This window comes from Xiphophorus couchianus, chromosome 14, assembly GCF_001444195.1.
Source record: "Xiphophorus couchianus chromosome 14, X_couchianus-1.0, whole genome shotgun sequence".
Taxonomy (NCBI): Eukaryota; Metazoa; Chordata; class Actinopteri; order Cyprinodontiformes; family Poeciliidae; genus Xiphophorus; species Xiphophorus couchianus.
Genome location: NC_040241.1, coordinates 5,244,529 through 5,259,302, shown reverse-complemented (window position 1 = coordinate 5,259,302; position 14,774 = coordinate 5,244,529). Strand labels below are relative to the sequence as shown.

The window sequence follows — 14,774 nt, the reverse complement described above, 5'->3', positions numbered from 1 at the left end:
TGATTTTTTTTACTGAAGGTTTGAGGGTTAAACTGGCAATACATGAACTCATTAGACTATTCTGCTTTATCAGTGAATCCACAGGGAGATATTTAAACTGAAATATCAAAAGTGAATTTAAATGTAAATGTATTCTCATGAAATGTAGAGGAAGAACTTTACACTATGTGATGGAGAGAGACTACAAGTTCAGTCTTGAAAAACGACAGAATTGTTACAAGTTAGTTTCTTAAGGAATTTTAATTTTCAATTATATTTCTTTTGGAAGAACCCTAAAAAATTCTATTGAAAGAATAAATTAATCATATGCAGAGTAAGACATGATGAAAGATTAACTTTTATCTTTTATCCAGGGTAAAGTCTTTTTCTTTTGTAGGCCAAACATTTTATGTTTTGTTTTAAATTAGAAAAAAGATGAAGTGAAATTGGGAGGTTCTACTCACCGTTTCTGAACAAAAAACGAAAGATTATGTGTTTATTTTCAAATGAGGTTTTAGCTCTCTGTGGTTTTTAATGAGAATTTATTAAATCGCTTTGTTTTAGGTAAAAGTGAAGCATATCAGCATTTCTTGCCGTTTATGAGAAATACAGAATTTTCATAGAATTTGTTTCTACATAAATCTTGAAAAAGTTTCTGTATCTCAACAAACGCGCGCAGAACAAGCAACAAAATAACCTGAAAAGCAGTGAAAATTTGAAGTGTTTGCTTTTATGGTTTCACTTTTCTGGAGAACGTTCTCGATTCCCGCCCTTTCTTTGTCATCACGTGGCTTCAATTCAAACCCTTCCTGATCCACTGGGCCGTCCAATCACAGCCAGGAGACGCTGCAGCTCAATTTCCATACAGCATGTATAATATCAGCTGTTTCCTCTCCAGCAGCTCATTCGTCGCTGTAAGTTTCCAGAGACAACATGCCCGAACCCGCCAAGTCTGCGCCCAAGAAGGGCTCCAAGAAAGCGGTCACCAAAACGGCCGGCAAAGGAGGCAAGAAGAAGAGAAGGACCAGGAAGGAGAGCTACGCCATCTACGTGTACAAGGTGCTGAAGCAGGTCCACCCCGACACCGGGATCTCCTCCAAGGCCATGAGCATCATGAACTCCTTCGTCAACGACATCTTTGAGCGCATCGCCTCCGAGGCCTCCCGTCTGGCTCACTACAACAAGCGATCCACCATCACCTCCAGGGAGATCCAGACCGCTGTGCGCCTCCTGCTGCCCGGTGAGCTGGCCAAGCACGCCGTGTCCGAGGGAACCAAGGCTGTGACCAAATACACCAGCTCCAAGTAACCAGCTCTGCTGCTGATGCTCCAACCCAACGGCTCTTTTAAGAGCCACTCACTGCATCTGGAGAGCTTTGATCATGACTGATATATTTTTGCAGAACAAAGAAATGGTGGAAATTTCAAGAAGGTGAGAAATTTTGGAGGTGAAGGTTTAATTCTTTATCATTTAAGAACCTTGTGAATGATCATCTCAAAGTATTAGATGTCAGATTTTTTCTTCTTGCTGGCTCCTTTTCAATCAAGTTCATTTGTGCAGCACATTTCAGCAACATTGAGGTTTCGAAGCTTTACATAATAAACACAAATATGTCATAAAATATACCATAATCAACCATTGAGAAAATTAATAACAAACATTACACTTTGATGAGTGCCATCATCAAAATCATTAATGCACATGAACTAGAAAAGGTTCCTTTTATTTCGGCCACTGCTGAAGACAAATCCTCCCCTGATGCGATCAAATACAATAACCAATGAAGCAGCGGCTCATCACGCCTTTATTTTGAAAACCGACACGCAAAATGAAGCAGTCACGTGACCCATGCACTGCGAGGCCTCGTTTGCTGCCAGTCACGTGGTTTTCAACAAGCCGACACGAGCCTGAAGCGGGGCTTCAGAGGGCCCATCACCTCTGACCTCTACCAGAGTCAGCAGAAGGACCAGTGTTGGTGTATTGACCATCCTAAAATTTCTCACTGGCCCAAATCTGATCATCACTATGAAAAGTGTCCGGCATTATTTCAGCTTTTGTTGTATAACAGCTTTTGTTCTGCATATGACAGTAATAAATGTAACAGCATTTTCTTTCCACTGTACAGAAGCTGCAGTCAGAGCAGCTGTTCAAAATAAAAAACTAAAGCACTGCTGTTGTCAGAAAAATCAAAAGTTTTTGATTAGTATGTGTTTAAAATGCCCATAATGAGCTAAGAGAAGAACATCTGGCTGAAGATTAAAGATAATTTTGAAGATTGAATAATTATGGATCTGATTTCTTTGCACTATTCTGTTCATTTGTTTTTGTTAAAGATATAAAGATTCATTAAAAATGGTACACAAACATAATGTCTGCTTTCACAACATAATGCATAAAATTAAGGTTGTATAACACTGAATGAAAGAGGATTTATTATGAAATATTCCTATTTACAAATATTGTATATGGAACTGGAGATGAGAATTTATTAAGGGCAGTTGGGGAGCCGAAAGAACCGGCTCTCTAAAAAGAGTCGAAATTCCCATCACAACAAAGCAGTTTGACTTTCTATTGTAAATGACTTTAAGACACCGCTGGACGAAATGATGTACAACCAAAACCTATTAGAACAACAAACAATGTGCTAAAGAGGATTTGATGCTCTCATGATGAAGGAGTGTGTGGCTCTTAAAAGAGCCGTTGTGTGTTTGTTGCTGAGCAACAGCAGGTTTACTTGGCCTTGGCGGCCTTCTCGGTCTTCTTGGGCAGCAGCACCGCCTGGATGTTGGGCAGCACTCCACCCTGAGCGATGGTGACTCCACCCAGCAGCTTGTTGAGCTCCTCGTCGTTGCGGACGGCCAGCTGCAGGTGACGGGGGATGATGCGGGTCTTCTTGTTGTCGCGGGCGGCGTTCCCAGCCAGCTCCAGGATCTCAGCGGTCAGATACTCGAGCACAGCGGCCAGGTAGACGGGGGCTCCGGCACCGACCCGCTCTCCGTAGTTGCCTTTGCGCAGCAGCCTGTGAACGCGGCCCACCGGGAACTGGAGTCCGGCTCTAGAGGAGCGGGTCTTGGCCTTCGCTCGGGTTTTTCCTCCGGTCTTTCCGCGGCCACTCATTTTGTTGCTTCTTGTTTCTGCAGACTCAAGAAAATGTGACCAGCAGCGGCTGAAAGCTGCTTTATATGTCCGCGGAGAGGAGCGGGACGATGCTGGCGACCAACCAGAAAAGCTCCCAGCAGAGCGGGACGGAGAGGCGGACTTTTTGAACGCAGCTTCCTCCAATGAGCGGCGGACATTAAGCCGGGAGGCGACGCCTCTGGGCGGCGCTGAGCTCCAGGAGGAGCCGCTAACCAACCAGGATCCGGAGCGGAGCTGCAGCGTCACAGAGACACGCCCAGAGCCGCAGCTTAAGAGCAGCGGAGCCTCGGCGGTTCGCCACATTTCTCTCCTGATCCCGAGCAGAGAAGCAGAATCATGGCCAGAACCAAGCAGACCGCCCGTAAGTCCACCGGAGGCAAAGCCCCCAGGAAGCAGCTGGCCACCAAGGCAGCCAGGAAGAGCGCTCCGGCTACCGGCGGCGTGAAGAAGCCTCACCGCTACAGGCCCGGTACCGTGGCTCTGAGGGAGATCCGTCGCTACCAGAAGTCGACGGAGCTGCTGATCCGCAAGCTGCCCTTCCAGCGTCTGGTCCGAGAGATCGCTCAGGACTTCAAGACCGACCTGCGCTTCCAGAGCTCCGCCGTCATGGCTCTGCAGGAGGCCAGCGAGGCCTACCTGGTGGGTCTGTTCGAGGACACCAACCTGTGCGCCATCCACGCCAAGAGGGTCACCATCATGCCCAAAGACATCCAGCTGGCCCGCCGCATCCGCGGAGAGAGAGCTTAGAGGCTGCAGCTCCAACAAACACACAACGGCTCTTTTAAGAGCCACACACACCCAGTTTAACAGCTCTTCCTGTTGCGTCTTAAACTTTCCTGCTTTATACAGACAAATCTGGAGAATTTTTTTTTTCTGTTCACACAGATCTACAAGTTTACTTTTGTCCTAAATAAAATAAGCTGTTTTATCTTATATCACCACCATTGTGCATAAAAACTGAATGTTGATCCATAACTTCAAGCCTGAATCTGATTTCTGTAGAAATAAAGTTGTTTTATTTCTTTCTCAGTCACATCTGAACCTCCATCACCATATGAAGGAAACATCACTTCAGTTTATATTTTTGCTCCTTTTCCCCATTTTATGTTCCCCATAACTAAATGTTGTAGTTAAACAATATACTAGCTTTAGTATCACAAAGTACTCAAACAAGTGTTAAATTAAGCACCATATGTTCATGCAACTTAACTTAGATTATTAAATACAGTTCAAACTATTCTTCTATACAAAAGGTCTCATTGCTGCTTCCTGATGTTTTCACATTGTTTTAAATCTATTTTGGCTCCAGAGCTGCTGCCGTTCAACAGAACTCATAATCAGAATAATGCAGTCATTTTCCTCTCTGCCTTTTTCCTCCAGTGACATATAACATTACAGAGACTTGGGACAAAATAAGTTTATTATTAATATACACACGTAGAATAAGAGTTTGACAAAAGTCAGACAGTGTGATCCAATCCAGTGGATCGAACCAAAAGAAGCTCAGATTAGTTCAAAGCAGCAAAACAGACCTTTGATTGAATCATGAATCTTTGGTGATGAGTTTCTTGCCTCAACCCGTCAATCTTTACCTACTTCTATAAATTCTACATCAGATTAAAGTCAAGACTGTGATCCAAAATATATATAAAAAATAAAATTTAAAAAAATTCAATTCTAAAGCTAATTTTTCATTATTACAAAATCATAAAAAAACACACATTACAGATTGAGGCTGTATGATTACATTTGAACTGCCAGTGACCAGAGATATAACCAGATTTATATCGTACTAAGTTGAGATTAATAACTCAGAGTTCGGCCTTCTTCTTCTTAAAGACGTCTCCGTCAGGCTGCTCTCTCCATTTCAAGGTGGTTCCACTCGTTCCATTCTCATTCAGTCTGTCCTGCAGCTGGTGAGTGAAGTATGGGTTTGGGGGATGGGTTGATTAGATTGATTAGTGCTCCAAAGGACTGTACTTTTTTTTTTTAATCTTCAAACTTTACCTTCTTCAGGATGTTTACCATCACAAGCGGATCGTTCAGATTGACAGAGTCCTCAGTCTTCAGTCTCAGCTTCACAAGCCGTTTCATTTCTACGTTTTAAACAAGAAAAATGAAGCTACACTTAAAACTGCAGCTCATGTTGTCCTACATGCACATCAATAAGTAAATACCATTTAAACACTTGCCTGGGAGGCTGTGGCAAACAAATGACCTTTTTGTTTCACATGAGCGAAACCTCCATTGCCCTGGACTCCATGTGACTCCACAAATGATTCTGTTGGAGCCTATTACGTTGAAAACGTCTGCCCAGTTTCTGTAGACAAATCTGCTCCCATCAGACCAGTGAAAGTTTGGATCTCTAAACAGACCAATCCATACAAAGGCCGGATTAGGAAGCAAACTTTGAGCTCTCTGGTTTTCTGTGTGGTTCCTGATGGTAGCCAGGTCTCTGAAGTTCTGCCTGCAGTACGTCTGAGCATCGGACCAGGATCTTGGTTCATTGACCAGAACATATTCAGGATTCTCCTGTGTGCCTGCAGTAGAGAATGAAAACGAGCAGCATTTGTACATTTTATGATCAAGTCTTTGTTAGAACTGAATGTAGTAGTTGCTTCTCATTACCGTTGTAGCAGATAAATGGGTACGAGATGCTGCAGGAATCATCCCAATATTTGCCATTGTCAGCAATCAACACACAGAACTGGTAGGCATAATAAAAATCTGGTTCATCATCAGAGGTTTCCCAGTCCCTGTATTCAGCCCCGCTCCCTGTGAAACCATCAGACCACCTCCAGTCCATCTCACTGTACAAACCGATCCAGACCTCCGATGTGTGACCAGCAGATGAAAGCGTTTCCAAAACTCGCTCCACTTCTGTGAAACTCTGGATGGTGGCCAGGTCTGTGTGTTTCTGTCTGCAGTAGGCCTGAGCTTCGCTCCAGGTGAAAGATCCACTGACAAAGTGATACTGATGCTGGTCGCATGTGGAGAGGATGAACCTCTCTGTTAGGAGAAAAACAGAAACTTTCCTCATAATCTCTCAGGGCCTTTTTCCACCAATGTAACTTTTTCACAGCATTACAGCAATTAAAAGTAATGATAGTCCATAAAAAATTAAATCAACAGAATGTTCCCATGTTCAAATCTGACCACCTCCACTATTTTATGTCTCTGTGTGCGTAACAGATCCCAGAACATCATGTTGCAGATTTTCCTACATTTTCCCCCCTCACTGTTTTCCTGGAAGGCTTTTACAACCAACATAACCACTGAGCTTGTTTCTGTAGTGTGGCCACTGAGTTTCTATTCAGTAGCCGTAGAAACTTCACCTCCTTCCCCCAGGCTGTCTCCTCAAGGAACATAATAGATGCACATTATAACTCGAGTAGCTACTCTACTGAGAAACAACTTAGGCACATTTGCAGCATTTTAATCTTCTGCCCATCTGCATTGTTTGTGTCCACAAACATGGCCAGTAGAGTCAGACTGTATTCTGATTCTAATAGGGCCATAAAGTTAATAATGGTGCAGTCCTATCGGCTATTCAGCTCAGTGTTTGGGTCTTTGTTGTCCCTGACGACGTTACGTGAGGTGATCTGGTCTCCTTTATCAAGGTGCGAATTGCTGAAAAACGTCCTGAAGAAACAACAAAAGAAGTCCAGATTTCTTGTACTGGACTTGAGAACTTAGGAATGTCTAAAAATGACTGATTACGGTTGAGTGGTTGATCTATGAAATTGAAAATACAGTCATGTATTTGTCACACAAGTATGTCAGGATTTGTCTGTCTGAAATTTGTACAAAGTGAGCGTGGGAGATCTTTTGTTTTTAAAACATGGTTTAGTCACTACACAATCCAGAGCTTCACTCTATGAAGAACATTTAGGATTTTGCAACTCTGGACAGAAATAAATGTTATGTCGAATTATTTTGGTTCAGTTATGTAATTTTATTTGTTCTTTATATTTAAATATGTGCAGGTAGTTGGTCTCGGGTGCTGCACATTTTGACCACCAGAGAGCAGTGTTTCAATGCTGTTTCCCAAGACGGGGCAGGAAATGCATCTTGTTGTCTTCCTGTGTTGCTAAGCTACGTGCCGAACGTGGATGTGAACTGTAAGTGTTTCATCTGCGGGAGACAGATTTGGCAGAAAATTGGTAAATATATACATCACTTGTTGAAATATGTCGGTACATTCTCATTTATGCGATAAGCAGTCAGTATTTTAATGACAGCTTTGTTTAATCTGTCTCAACTGGAAATAAAATATTCTGCACATTAAGGACCCCAGTTATTGTGTCCTGTGAGGCTAAATGATTCCCAGGCTACATTTGTAAACGTCACTTCACAAGGGAAGGAAACGAGTTTTTTAGATCTCTATTGAATGTAAGCTGGACAATAAAGCTGAAAAACTCATAGCAGTAAAAGTATTTCACATCAGTCTGTCAATAATTGTTAATATTGATCATTATTTATTAGTCTTTTGTTTTAATTATCCAAAATACTATAAACTGGTGACGTGAAATGTCCTATTTTATCCAGTTTTAACTCCACATGTTTGTTTTTTTAATTTTTTTTTCCAGTTATGAGGCACAGTGGCCAAACCTGAAACTGCTGCTGTGCAAGTTACGCAAAAGGTCGTTGCTAGGTACCCAAAGAATGGCTAAGTTGCTAGGTAACCAAAGAGAGAGCGAGGAAGAACTCCGAAAGTCATTCCTCTGCCTACATCTCCCAGAATGCTGTGCGGTTCTGGATCTGAGTTCAGATTCAAAACTGCTTGGGGTTTTTTTGTGACTCAAACTTTTTCCATATCTAAATGTGAAGCTAAAAATTTAGTGAAGCTAAAAATTAAACAAAAAAATTGTGTAACAGACTTTTAGACAGTTACATTTTGTCAGAAATATTTACAAAAAGAAACGAAATGGAGCGTATGGGATCATTTCACCTCCTCTGGGTGTCACAGACAGAATCTGAGCCTGAGAACCGGCAAGAGGAGAGTTCATATCTACTAGGTAAGGTTTATTTGACTATTTTTATAACGTAGTGTAATTTGTAAGAAATAAGCTATGTAGGAATATATGTTTGTGTGTGTGGCTGTGTAACATTGTGTGTGTTTGTCTTTGTGTGGGTCAGACACACAACGTGTCTACATTTGTGTGCTTGTAGCCTGTATTTGTGTGGGTCATAAGCATTGTGTTGGTTTTGTGTTTGTATGGGTGGAAATTAGAGAATAAGCAAATTATTACTTATCTGTATGATAAGTAATAATTTGCTTATTACTTATCTTAGTGATAAACAAATTATTAATAAGTAATAATTTGCTCGTCTTAAGCAAATTATTCTCAGGTAACAGAAGATCCTACATCATGGTCCTGCTGCTGACCTCTGGTCTGTTGTCTCCTCTCCGACTCTTTGCTCCTTCTGTTGTGACAATAAACATTTCTTTGAAATATATCAAAAGCAACAGTGAGAACAACTTTTGCAAAGAAAATAAAGAGAACTGGGTTTATTCCTGGCAACAACTATCTATCAAGGAATATTACATGGGTTAACAGCAACATTAATATTTATGTTAACAGGCATTTCATGATATATTGGCATTAATTAACTAGTCATCATCTAGCCAACATTTTGTGGATACAACAACATTAGTCAACTTACATGATTATTTGGAAAAAAACTGCAACATCTTTTCTGTACTCTGTCCATCTGTGCTGAGCTTCAAGACTCTCCTTAGTGACTCACAGGTGTAACATCAGCATTAGCTTTGTATGCTATTGGTTAGTTCAAAGTATCTTCATAGTCTGTCTTGTGGGGAGCCAGAAATCTGAATGGGCAGGGCCACCAAGGGCCACCAAGGGCCAGCAAGGGCCAGCAAGGGCCACCAAGAGCCCCAAGGGCCAGCAAGGGCCAGCAAGGGCCACCAAGGGCCAGCAAGGGCCCCAAGGGCCACCAAGGGCCAGCAAGGGCCACCAAGGGCCACCAAGGGCCAGCAAGGGCCACCAAGGGCCACCAAGGGCCACCAAGGGCCACTCCTTTTCCAGTTCAGGCATTCGCCTTGTTAGGCCGACAACAAAGTTTATTTGCTCACAGCTGTTGAAGCCAATAGGACCTCATCACATCTGCAAAAAGCAGAGACGCGACGCTAAGGCAACTAAGACGGATCCCATCAAAACCTTGACTGCATCTAGACACTGGTGACAAAGGGCAATCTGTGGAGAGCAACCTGTGGAGAGCAACCTGTGGAGAGCAACGTGTGCAGAGCAACGTGTGGAGAGCAACCTGTGGAGAGCAACTTGTGGAGAGCAACCTGTGGAGAGCAACTTGTGGAGAGCAACTTGTGGAGAGCAACGTGTGGAGAGCAACTTGTGGAGAGCAACTTGTGGAGAGCAACTTGTGGAGAGCAACCTGTGGAGAGCAACTCTCACCTGACATTATGTTTCTCTAATCTGAACCGTTTGCAAATTCAGTTTTCTAGAAATTAATGCTACCTTTCTTGAGGACAATGTTCATTATAGTCAATCACCCCAATTTACATCATTTTTGAAATCCTGGGGGGAAACCGGAGCACCCGGAGAAAACCCACGGCCATTTTTTTTTTCTGGTCTAAAATAAGAGATTTTTTGGGGGGTTTTGCAAACGGTTCAGAAATTAACTAGATATTTTCTCCTAGTTGCTCTATTAGGACGTTTTCTTGCTCTTCTTCTGTTGTGATTTTTTTAGCTTAAAACTGTCCTGTATCCTTTTCCATACGGATGTTTTCTTGCCCGCTGCCTCCACTGGTTCCTCTGACTGATTTGCCACACAGCTGTCTCTCACGTCTGTGGCCTCAGGTTCTCTCTCTACCATAAAATTATTTGCCTCCTTGTTCGATCCATGAGGAACATCAATGTCCTCTTCCAGTGTTTCTTCTAAGTGATGGTCCTGATTTTTGGCTGCAGAGTCAGAAATGCTGTTTGTGTCTTTTTCATTTCCTTCTTGACACTTTGCCATGTTTTTTCCTGGTGGTTCAAATTCATTTCCGTCTTTAAGGTGAGATTTCATTTTTTCCTGCTCCATTTTGAAACTAAACTCACAGCCAGAGTGCAGTTTCTGGAAGTCAGTTAGTTCTTTTATAAGATGTTTCTTCTCATCTTCAAGCTCCATGATTTTCAGTGAGGAAGCTTCCCTCTCTTTAGCTACATCCTGCTTCAAAATGTCTGCCTGCTGCATCAGGCCAGAAACTTCGACTTCATGTCTGGCTTTAAGTCCCTCAAAAGAAATAGTAGCCAGATCCAGAATACTTTTAAGTTGTCTTATTGTCTGATTGGATTGTTGTTGCAGGACAGACAACTCTTCTCTCCTTCTCTGGTCCAGACTTTCTTTTTCTGCTCTCAGTGTGTTGATGAGCTCAAGGTCGTTCCTGGCTTTTTCCAGATGTGCTTCGTTCAAACGAGTTATTTCGAGCTGGTAATCCTTGTTTTGTTGTCTTAGCGTAGAAACATCAGCTTCATACGTCCATTTCAGGTGTTGGTAAGAAGTCGTCATCTGATCTAGCTCTCTCTGCAGACGTTTCTCCTTGTTGTCATCATTATAGTTCAGCTGCATCTTGTCAGAAGCGTTTATAGCTTCTGGACTGCTAAACGTCTTTACTGCCTCTAGTTCTGTCTTTAACTCTCTGCTCATTTTCATGAAAATCTCCTTAAGAGTTTTCTGCCTCTGCAGCTCATTTTTTGTCTCCTGTAGTACTTTTTGGGTGGAGGCCAGCTTTTGGGTCTCGTCAAACCATTTCGCTCTCTCCATTTCAAAAAGAGATCCGAGTCTTTGGATCTCTCTCTGGAAGTCCATCACAGGTCTGTTCTCTTCCCAGCCTTGCTGCTGTTGTTCAGCTATAAAATCTGACTGCTGGGGTCTCATCCCACCGTTGGAGTATTGTTGTGTTGGATATGACATGTTTATACAAAACAGTGCTGGTTCAAATCTGTCTTTTTCTGCAAACAATCTCCTTCTGAAAGCGCTTTGCGTACGTCTGAACTCGTCAGTAGTGCAGGAAGCTATGACAAGAAGGTAGCAGTTTGCTACATACATACAGTGCTGATGACATCACAAGCATGACTCTAGTTGTGACATCACAGTTTTCCTTCATCTATGGAATGATGATGATGTCAGTGTTTGAGAAATCTACCACACTGACCAACCAGCCTCCCCCCCCCATATTGAAATTGGGCTGGGTGGGAGTTGGGGGGGGGGGGTGTTATACAGTGTTAGGGTGACTGATTAGGGTGACTGCCCCCAAGTGTGCCCCTGCACACTAGGGGGCAGTGTCTCAAGAACTCTGAAATGAGTCTCCATTTTAGTTCATAGTTATTTTTTTTGCTCTTACTGTTTTAGTTTCAGGTGATCCTGGTCCCTTGGCTCTGACACCAAATAATCACATCTAGTTGAAACAAATTGAGGCCATTTTATATGGAAATAGTTGTATTGTCTGTAATGTCAGCATCAATCCATTTGTTTCATAACTGAATCAGAGGATTTTCACAGAATGGAGAGACCAAAGATCTTCATGAATCCCAAGGAACACGGCGGGGAACGGTCAGAGAAAAAGACATAAAAGTTCCAGTTCTAGTTTGTCATAAACCATGTAATTTGTTTTATTGGTGTTTTGAACGACTATTCCATGGACTCTAGACAGAAGTTGCTGGTGGATTGGAAATGAATGGGAAAGCTGCAGTTTTTAATTTTTAATTTTATGAAGAAAAAAACAATGCAGGAAGATGCCAACGCCCAATGGGCTTATGTAAAGCTTCCACCAAATAATAAGAAAATAATATGTAATAAAATCCACTAATACAGTCCTTCATTTATTGATTATAAATGCATGAAAAAAAAAACGTCTACAAAGTTTGGACAGGAATTTAAATAGCTTGGGAGACTTTAACAGTCGCTAACACAAGTTAGTTTTTGGTGAACATTGTGAAACTTTATTTTATGTTGCTAAAAATTCCAAGTTCACCTCGCTGCAGCAAACAGAAAGGGGCGGGATGGACCACTGTCAGTCTCATACCTTATGACTATTTCATTCCGGAAATGAAGGGGGCGCTAGTGACACTATTTCCTGTACCAACCGTGTTATAATAATTAGAATAATAATGTATTTTATTTGACAACGCCTTTCAAAACACCAAGAACACTTTCAACATTAAAAATACAAATTAAACAGTAAAGAAATGGCTACAAAACGTGATATGTCACGTGGTATGTCCCTTTTTTATTTTTAAATCTTTATTAAATCTTTATTTAGAATTATATTAGTAACAAACAATCTAAAATAAGCAACAATAAGGAATCATTATGGAGATGTATTTATCTATCTTTACACCCTATCTATCTCAAACAAAAGTCATAAAACATGAATCAAATCAATATTTTGGAGACAAATGTACATTACATTCATCCATCCATTAATTATCATACACGCACGTTTATCCCTATAGTGGGTCATGAGGGCTGGACCCTGGACAGATCGCCAGTCCATTGCAGATTAAGAAAACAGATATAAACAAATACTTGCTGGTGCTGAAGTTCAAATAATAGATTGTGATGTTGTGAATGGTACTCTTAAAATAAATAAGTTCAAATCTAAAATATAATAGCCTCTGGCTTATTTAAGAAAAACGAGGTGGAAAAGAGGTTTGGTCAGTAAAACATTTAGTCAACAATTTTGGCCAACTTAGTACGTCCATTCACAGAGCACTTTTGTTGTTTATCTGCCAAACATTTTTCTTATTATTCACATTATGAATATAATTTACAAACAAACCAAAGGACCTTTGAACTTCTAACAAGTGCCATTCAGAAAACTAGAATATTTTTGGTTGCAGGTGACCTGGCTCAGCTGTTATCATTGTTTACCATAATGTCTCATTGGAAACTTTTGCTATAAGGACTCCAGCTCAACCAGTAAACTGATTGGTGTCCCACTATTCCATTTAGAAATTCTATTCTACCAATTGCAATCGATTCATAAAATAAAGACCTTAAATATCCAATTGTTGCGAAACCCAAAGTGATTCATTGAAAAGTTTAAATGTAGCTTCAACCTGGAAAGAGAGTCAAGCAACTTAACTGAATGAAGAACAGATTTTAATCCATAAAAAAATAAAACATGATACACAGATAAATGTTTGTTAGGTTCCTTCTAACCTTTATTTGTTGTCTTGTATTAATATTTTTCATTTTTGGTTTTAAAATAACTAACAGTGCACATAACTTCATTGTTATTCATGTCTGCTGAAATAAATGGGTAATATTACATTATGATCAGTCAAACAGTAGTTAATAATAATAATAATAATCATTTCACCAAATGCTTTGTTACTTTTACTTGTGTCATTTATTGCAGTTACTTACTAAAACTATATTGAAGTTGTGCTACTCGTCATTAGAGCATCACATCTGGGTTCTACACCCAGCTATGATGGCAGCTGTTAGTTTATAAAATATATTAGACTTTCCAGAAATTTAACATTGGTGTACAAAACATATTTTAAAAAGATTAACCTTTAAAAAGAAAAGAAAAACACTAGAGAACTGGTAAGTTTGTAAAAAATATTTGATATTTTTCAGGTGTAGTTTTACATGCCGTCATGTTGCAGAAGAATCTCAGCGCCGTCTAAACTCTCCGCTCTGCTGACCTCCTTCACTCACCGCTGCAGGACCTGAACACCGACGCAGGTTTTGTCCACATTCCTCTGAGCTCAGATTGTAGCAAACATGAAAGACGGGATTTGAAAAGCAACGTTTACGTTCTGACAAAAAAAAAAAAATCAACTTCACAGGCTGAATCTGTACAAATTAGAAAACTGATCATTATTCACAGATATTTATATTTGTGAGGTTAGTGTCAAGAAGTTACTTCTTTTTTTGCATGTCTGAGAAACATCTAAAATAAGTTTAATGTACAATTATGCAGCTTTTGAAATGCTTCATTAACATTAATGCCACCAACTTTCATTCAACAAGTGGATTGCAATGGCAAAGTAAACAGTTTCATTTGCTAGATTGCACTGTCACTTTGCTTGTAGCTTCCCAGTTTAGCATCACAGGACAAACATGTCATATTTTAATAACTTTAAATGTCTCAGTGCATAAATCAAAGCTCTCCAGATGCAGTGAGTGGCTCTTAAAAGAGCCGTTGGGTTGGAGCATCAGCAGCAGAGCTGGTTACTTGGAGCTGGTGTATTTGGTCACAGCCTTGGTTCCCTCGGACACGGCGTGCTTGGCCAGCTCACCGGGCAGCAGGAGGCGCACAGCGGTCTGGATCTCCCTGGAGGTGATGGTGGATCGCTTGTTGTAGTGAGCCAGACGGGAGGCCTCGGAGGCGATGCGCTCAAAGATGTCGTTGACGAAGGAGTTCATGATGCTCATGGCCTTGGAGGAGATCCCGGTGTCGGGGTGGACCTGCTTCAGCACCTTGTACACGTAGATGGCGTAGCTCTCCTTCCTGGTCCTTCTCTTCTTCTTGCCTCCTTTGCCGGCCGTTTTGGTGACCGCTTTCTTGGAGCCCTTCTTGGGCGCAGACTTGGCGGGTTCGGGCATGTTGTCTCTGGAAACTTACAGCGACGAATGAGCTGCTGGAGAGGAAACAGCTGATATTATACATGCTGTATGGA

General features: G+C 41.4%; 5 protein-coding genes across 5 annotated transcripts; 2 read left to right on the top strand and 3 right to left on the bottom strand.

Moving 5' to 3' along the window:
* Positions 1–26: 26 nt before the first annotated feature.
* Positions 27–1,591, top strand: LOC114157220 (histone H2B 1/2-like). Its single transcript, XM_028038084.1, has one exon. It carries the CDS (start codon positions 913–915, stop codon positions 1,285–1,287), a length of 375 nt encoding a protein of 124 aa, XP_027893885.1. The 5' UTR covers positions 27–912; the 3' UTR covers positions 1,288–1,591.
* On the bottom strand, positions 1,500–3,359 carry LOC114157213 (histone H2A-like). The gene has a single exon (XM_028038076.1). The coding sequence runs from the start codon at positions 3,094–3,096 to the stop codon at positions 2,710–2,712; it is 387 nt and encodes a 128-aa protein (XP_027893877.1). The 5' UTR covers positions 3,097–3,359; the 3' UTR covers positions 1,500–2,709.
* Positions 3,360–3,388: 29 nt separating this feature from the next.
* On the top strand, positions 3,389–4,142 carry LOC114157210 (histone H3). Its single transcript, XM_028038073.1, has one exon. The coding sequence runs from the start codon at positions 3,454–3,456 to the stop codon at positions 3,862–3,864; it is 411 nt and encodes a 136-aa protein (XP_027893874.1). The 5' UTR covers positions 3,389–3,453; the 3' UTR covers positions 3,865–4,142.
* A 1,370-nt stretch (positions 4,143–5,512) lies between these two features.
* On the bottom strand, positions 5,513–6,330 carry LOC114157847 (macrophage mannose receptor 1-like). Its single transcript, XM_028039014.1, has 3 exons — positions 5,746–6,330; positions 5,566–5,657; positions 5,513–5,524 (listed from the first exon to the last, which is right to left on the bottom strand). The coding sequence occupies exons 1-3, from the start codon at positions 6,155–6,157 to the stop codon at positions 5,513–5,515; spliced, it is 516 nt and encodes a 171-aa protein (XP_027894815.1). The 5' UTR covers positions 6,158–6,330.
* Positions 6,331–14,021: 7,691 nt separating this feature from the next.
* LOC114157222 (histone H2B 1/2-like) lies at positions 14,022–14,763 on the bottom strand. The gene has a single exon (XM_028038086.1). It carries the CDS (start codon positions 14,698–14,700, stop codon positions 14,326–14,328), a length of 375 nt encoding a protein of 124 aa, XP_027893887.1. The 5' UTR covers positions 14,701–14,763; the 3' UTR covers positions 14,022–14,325.
* Positions 14,764–14,774: the final 11 nt, after the last annotated feature.

Bases quoted from the DNA above. Each gene is read 5' to 3' on its own strand.
- LOC114157847 (XM_028039014.1), bottom strand. From the start codon at position 6,157: ATGAGGAAAGTTTCTGTTTTTCTCCTAACAGAGAGGTTCATCCTCTCC. The intron at 5,658-5,745 runs GTAATGAGAAGC...TCTCTACTGCAG, and splicing joins CCCATTTATCTGCTACAACG to GCACACAGGAGAATCCTGAA.
- LOC114157213 (XM_028038076.1), bottom strand. From the start codon at position 3,096: ATGAGTGGCCGCGGAAAGACCGGAGGAAAAACCCGAGCGAAGGCCAAG.
- LOC114157222 (XM_028038086.1), bottom strand. From the start codon at position 14,700: ATGCCCGAACCCGCCAAGTCTGCGCCCAAGAAGGGCTCCAAGAAAGCG.
- LOC114157210 (XM_028038073.1), top strand. From the start codon at position 3,454: ATGGCCAGAACCAAGCAGACCGCCCGTAAGTCCACCGGAGGCAAAGCC.
- LOC114157220 (XM_028038084.1), top strand. From the start codon at position 913: ATGCCCGAACCCGCCAAGTCTGCGCCCAAGAAGGGCTCCAAGAAAGCG.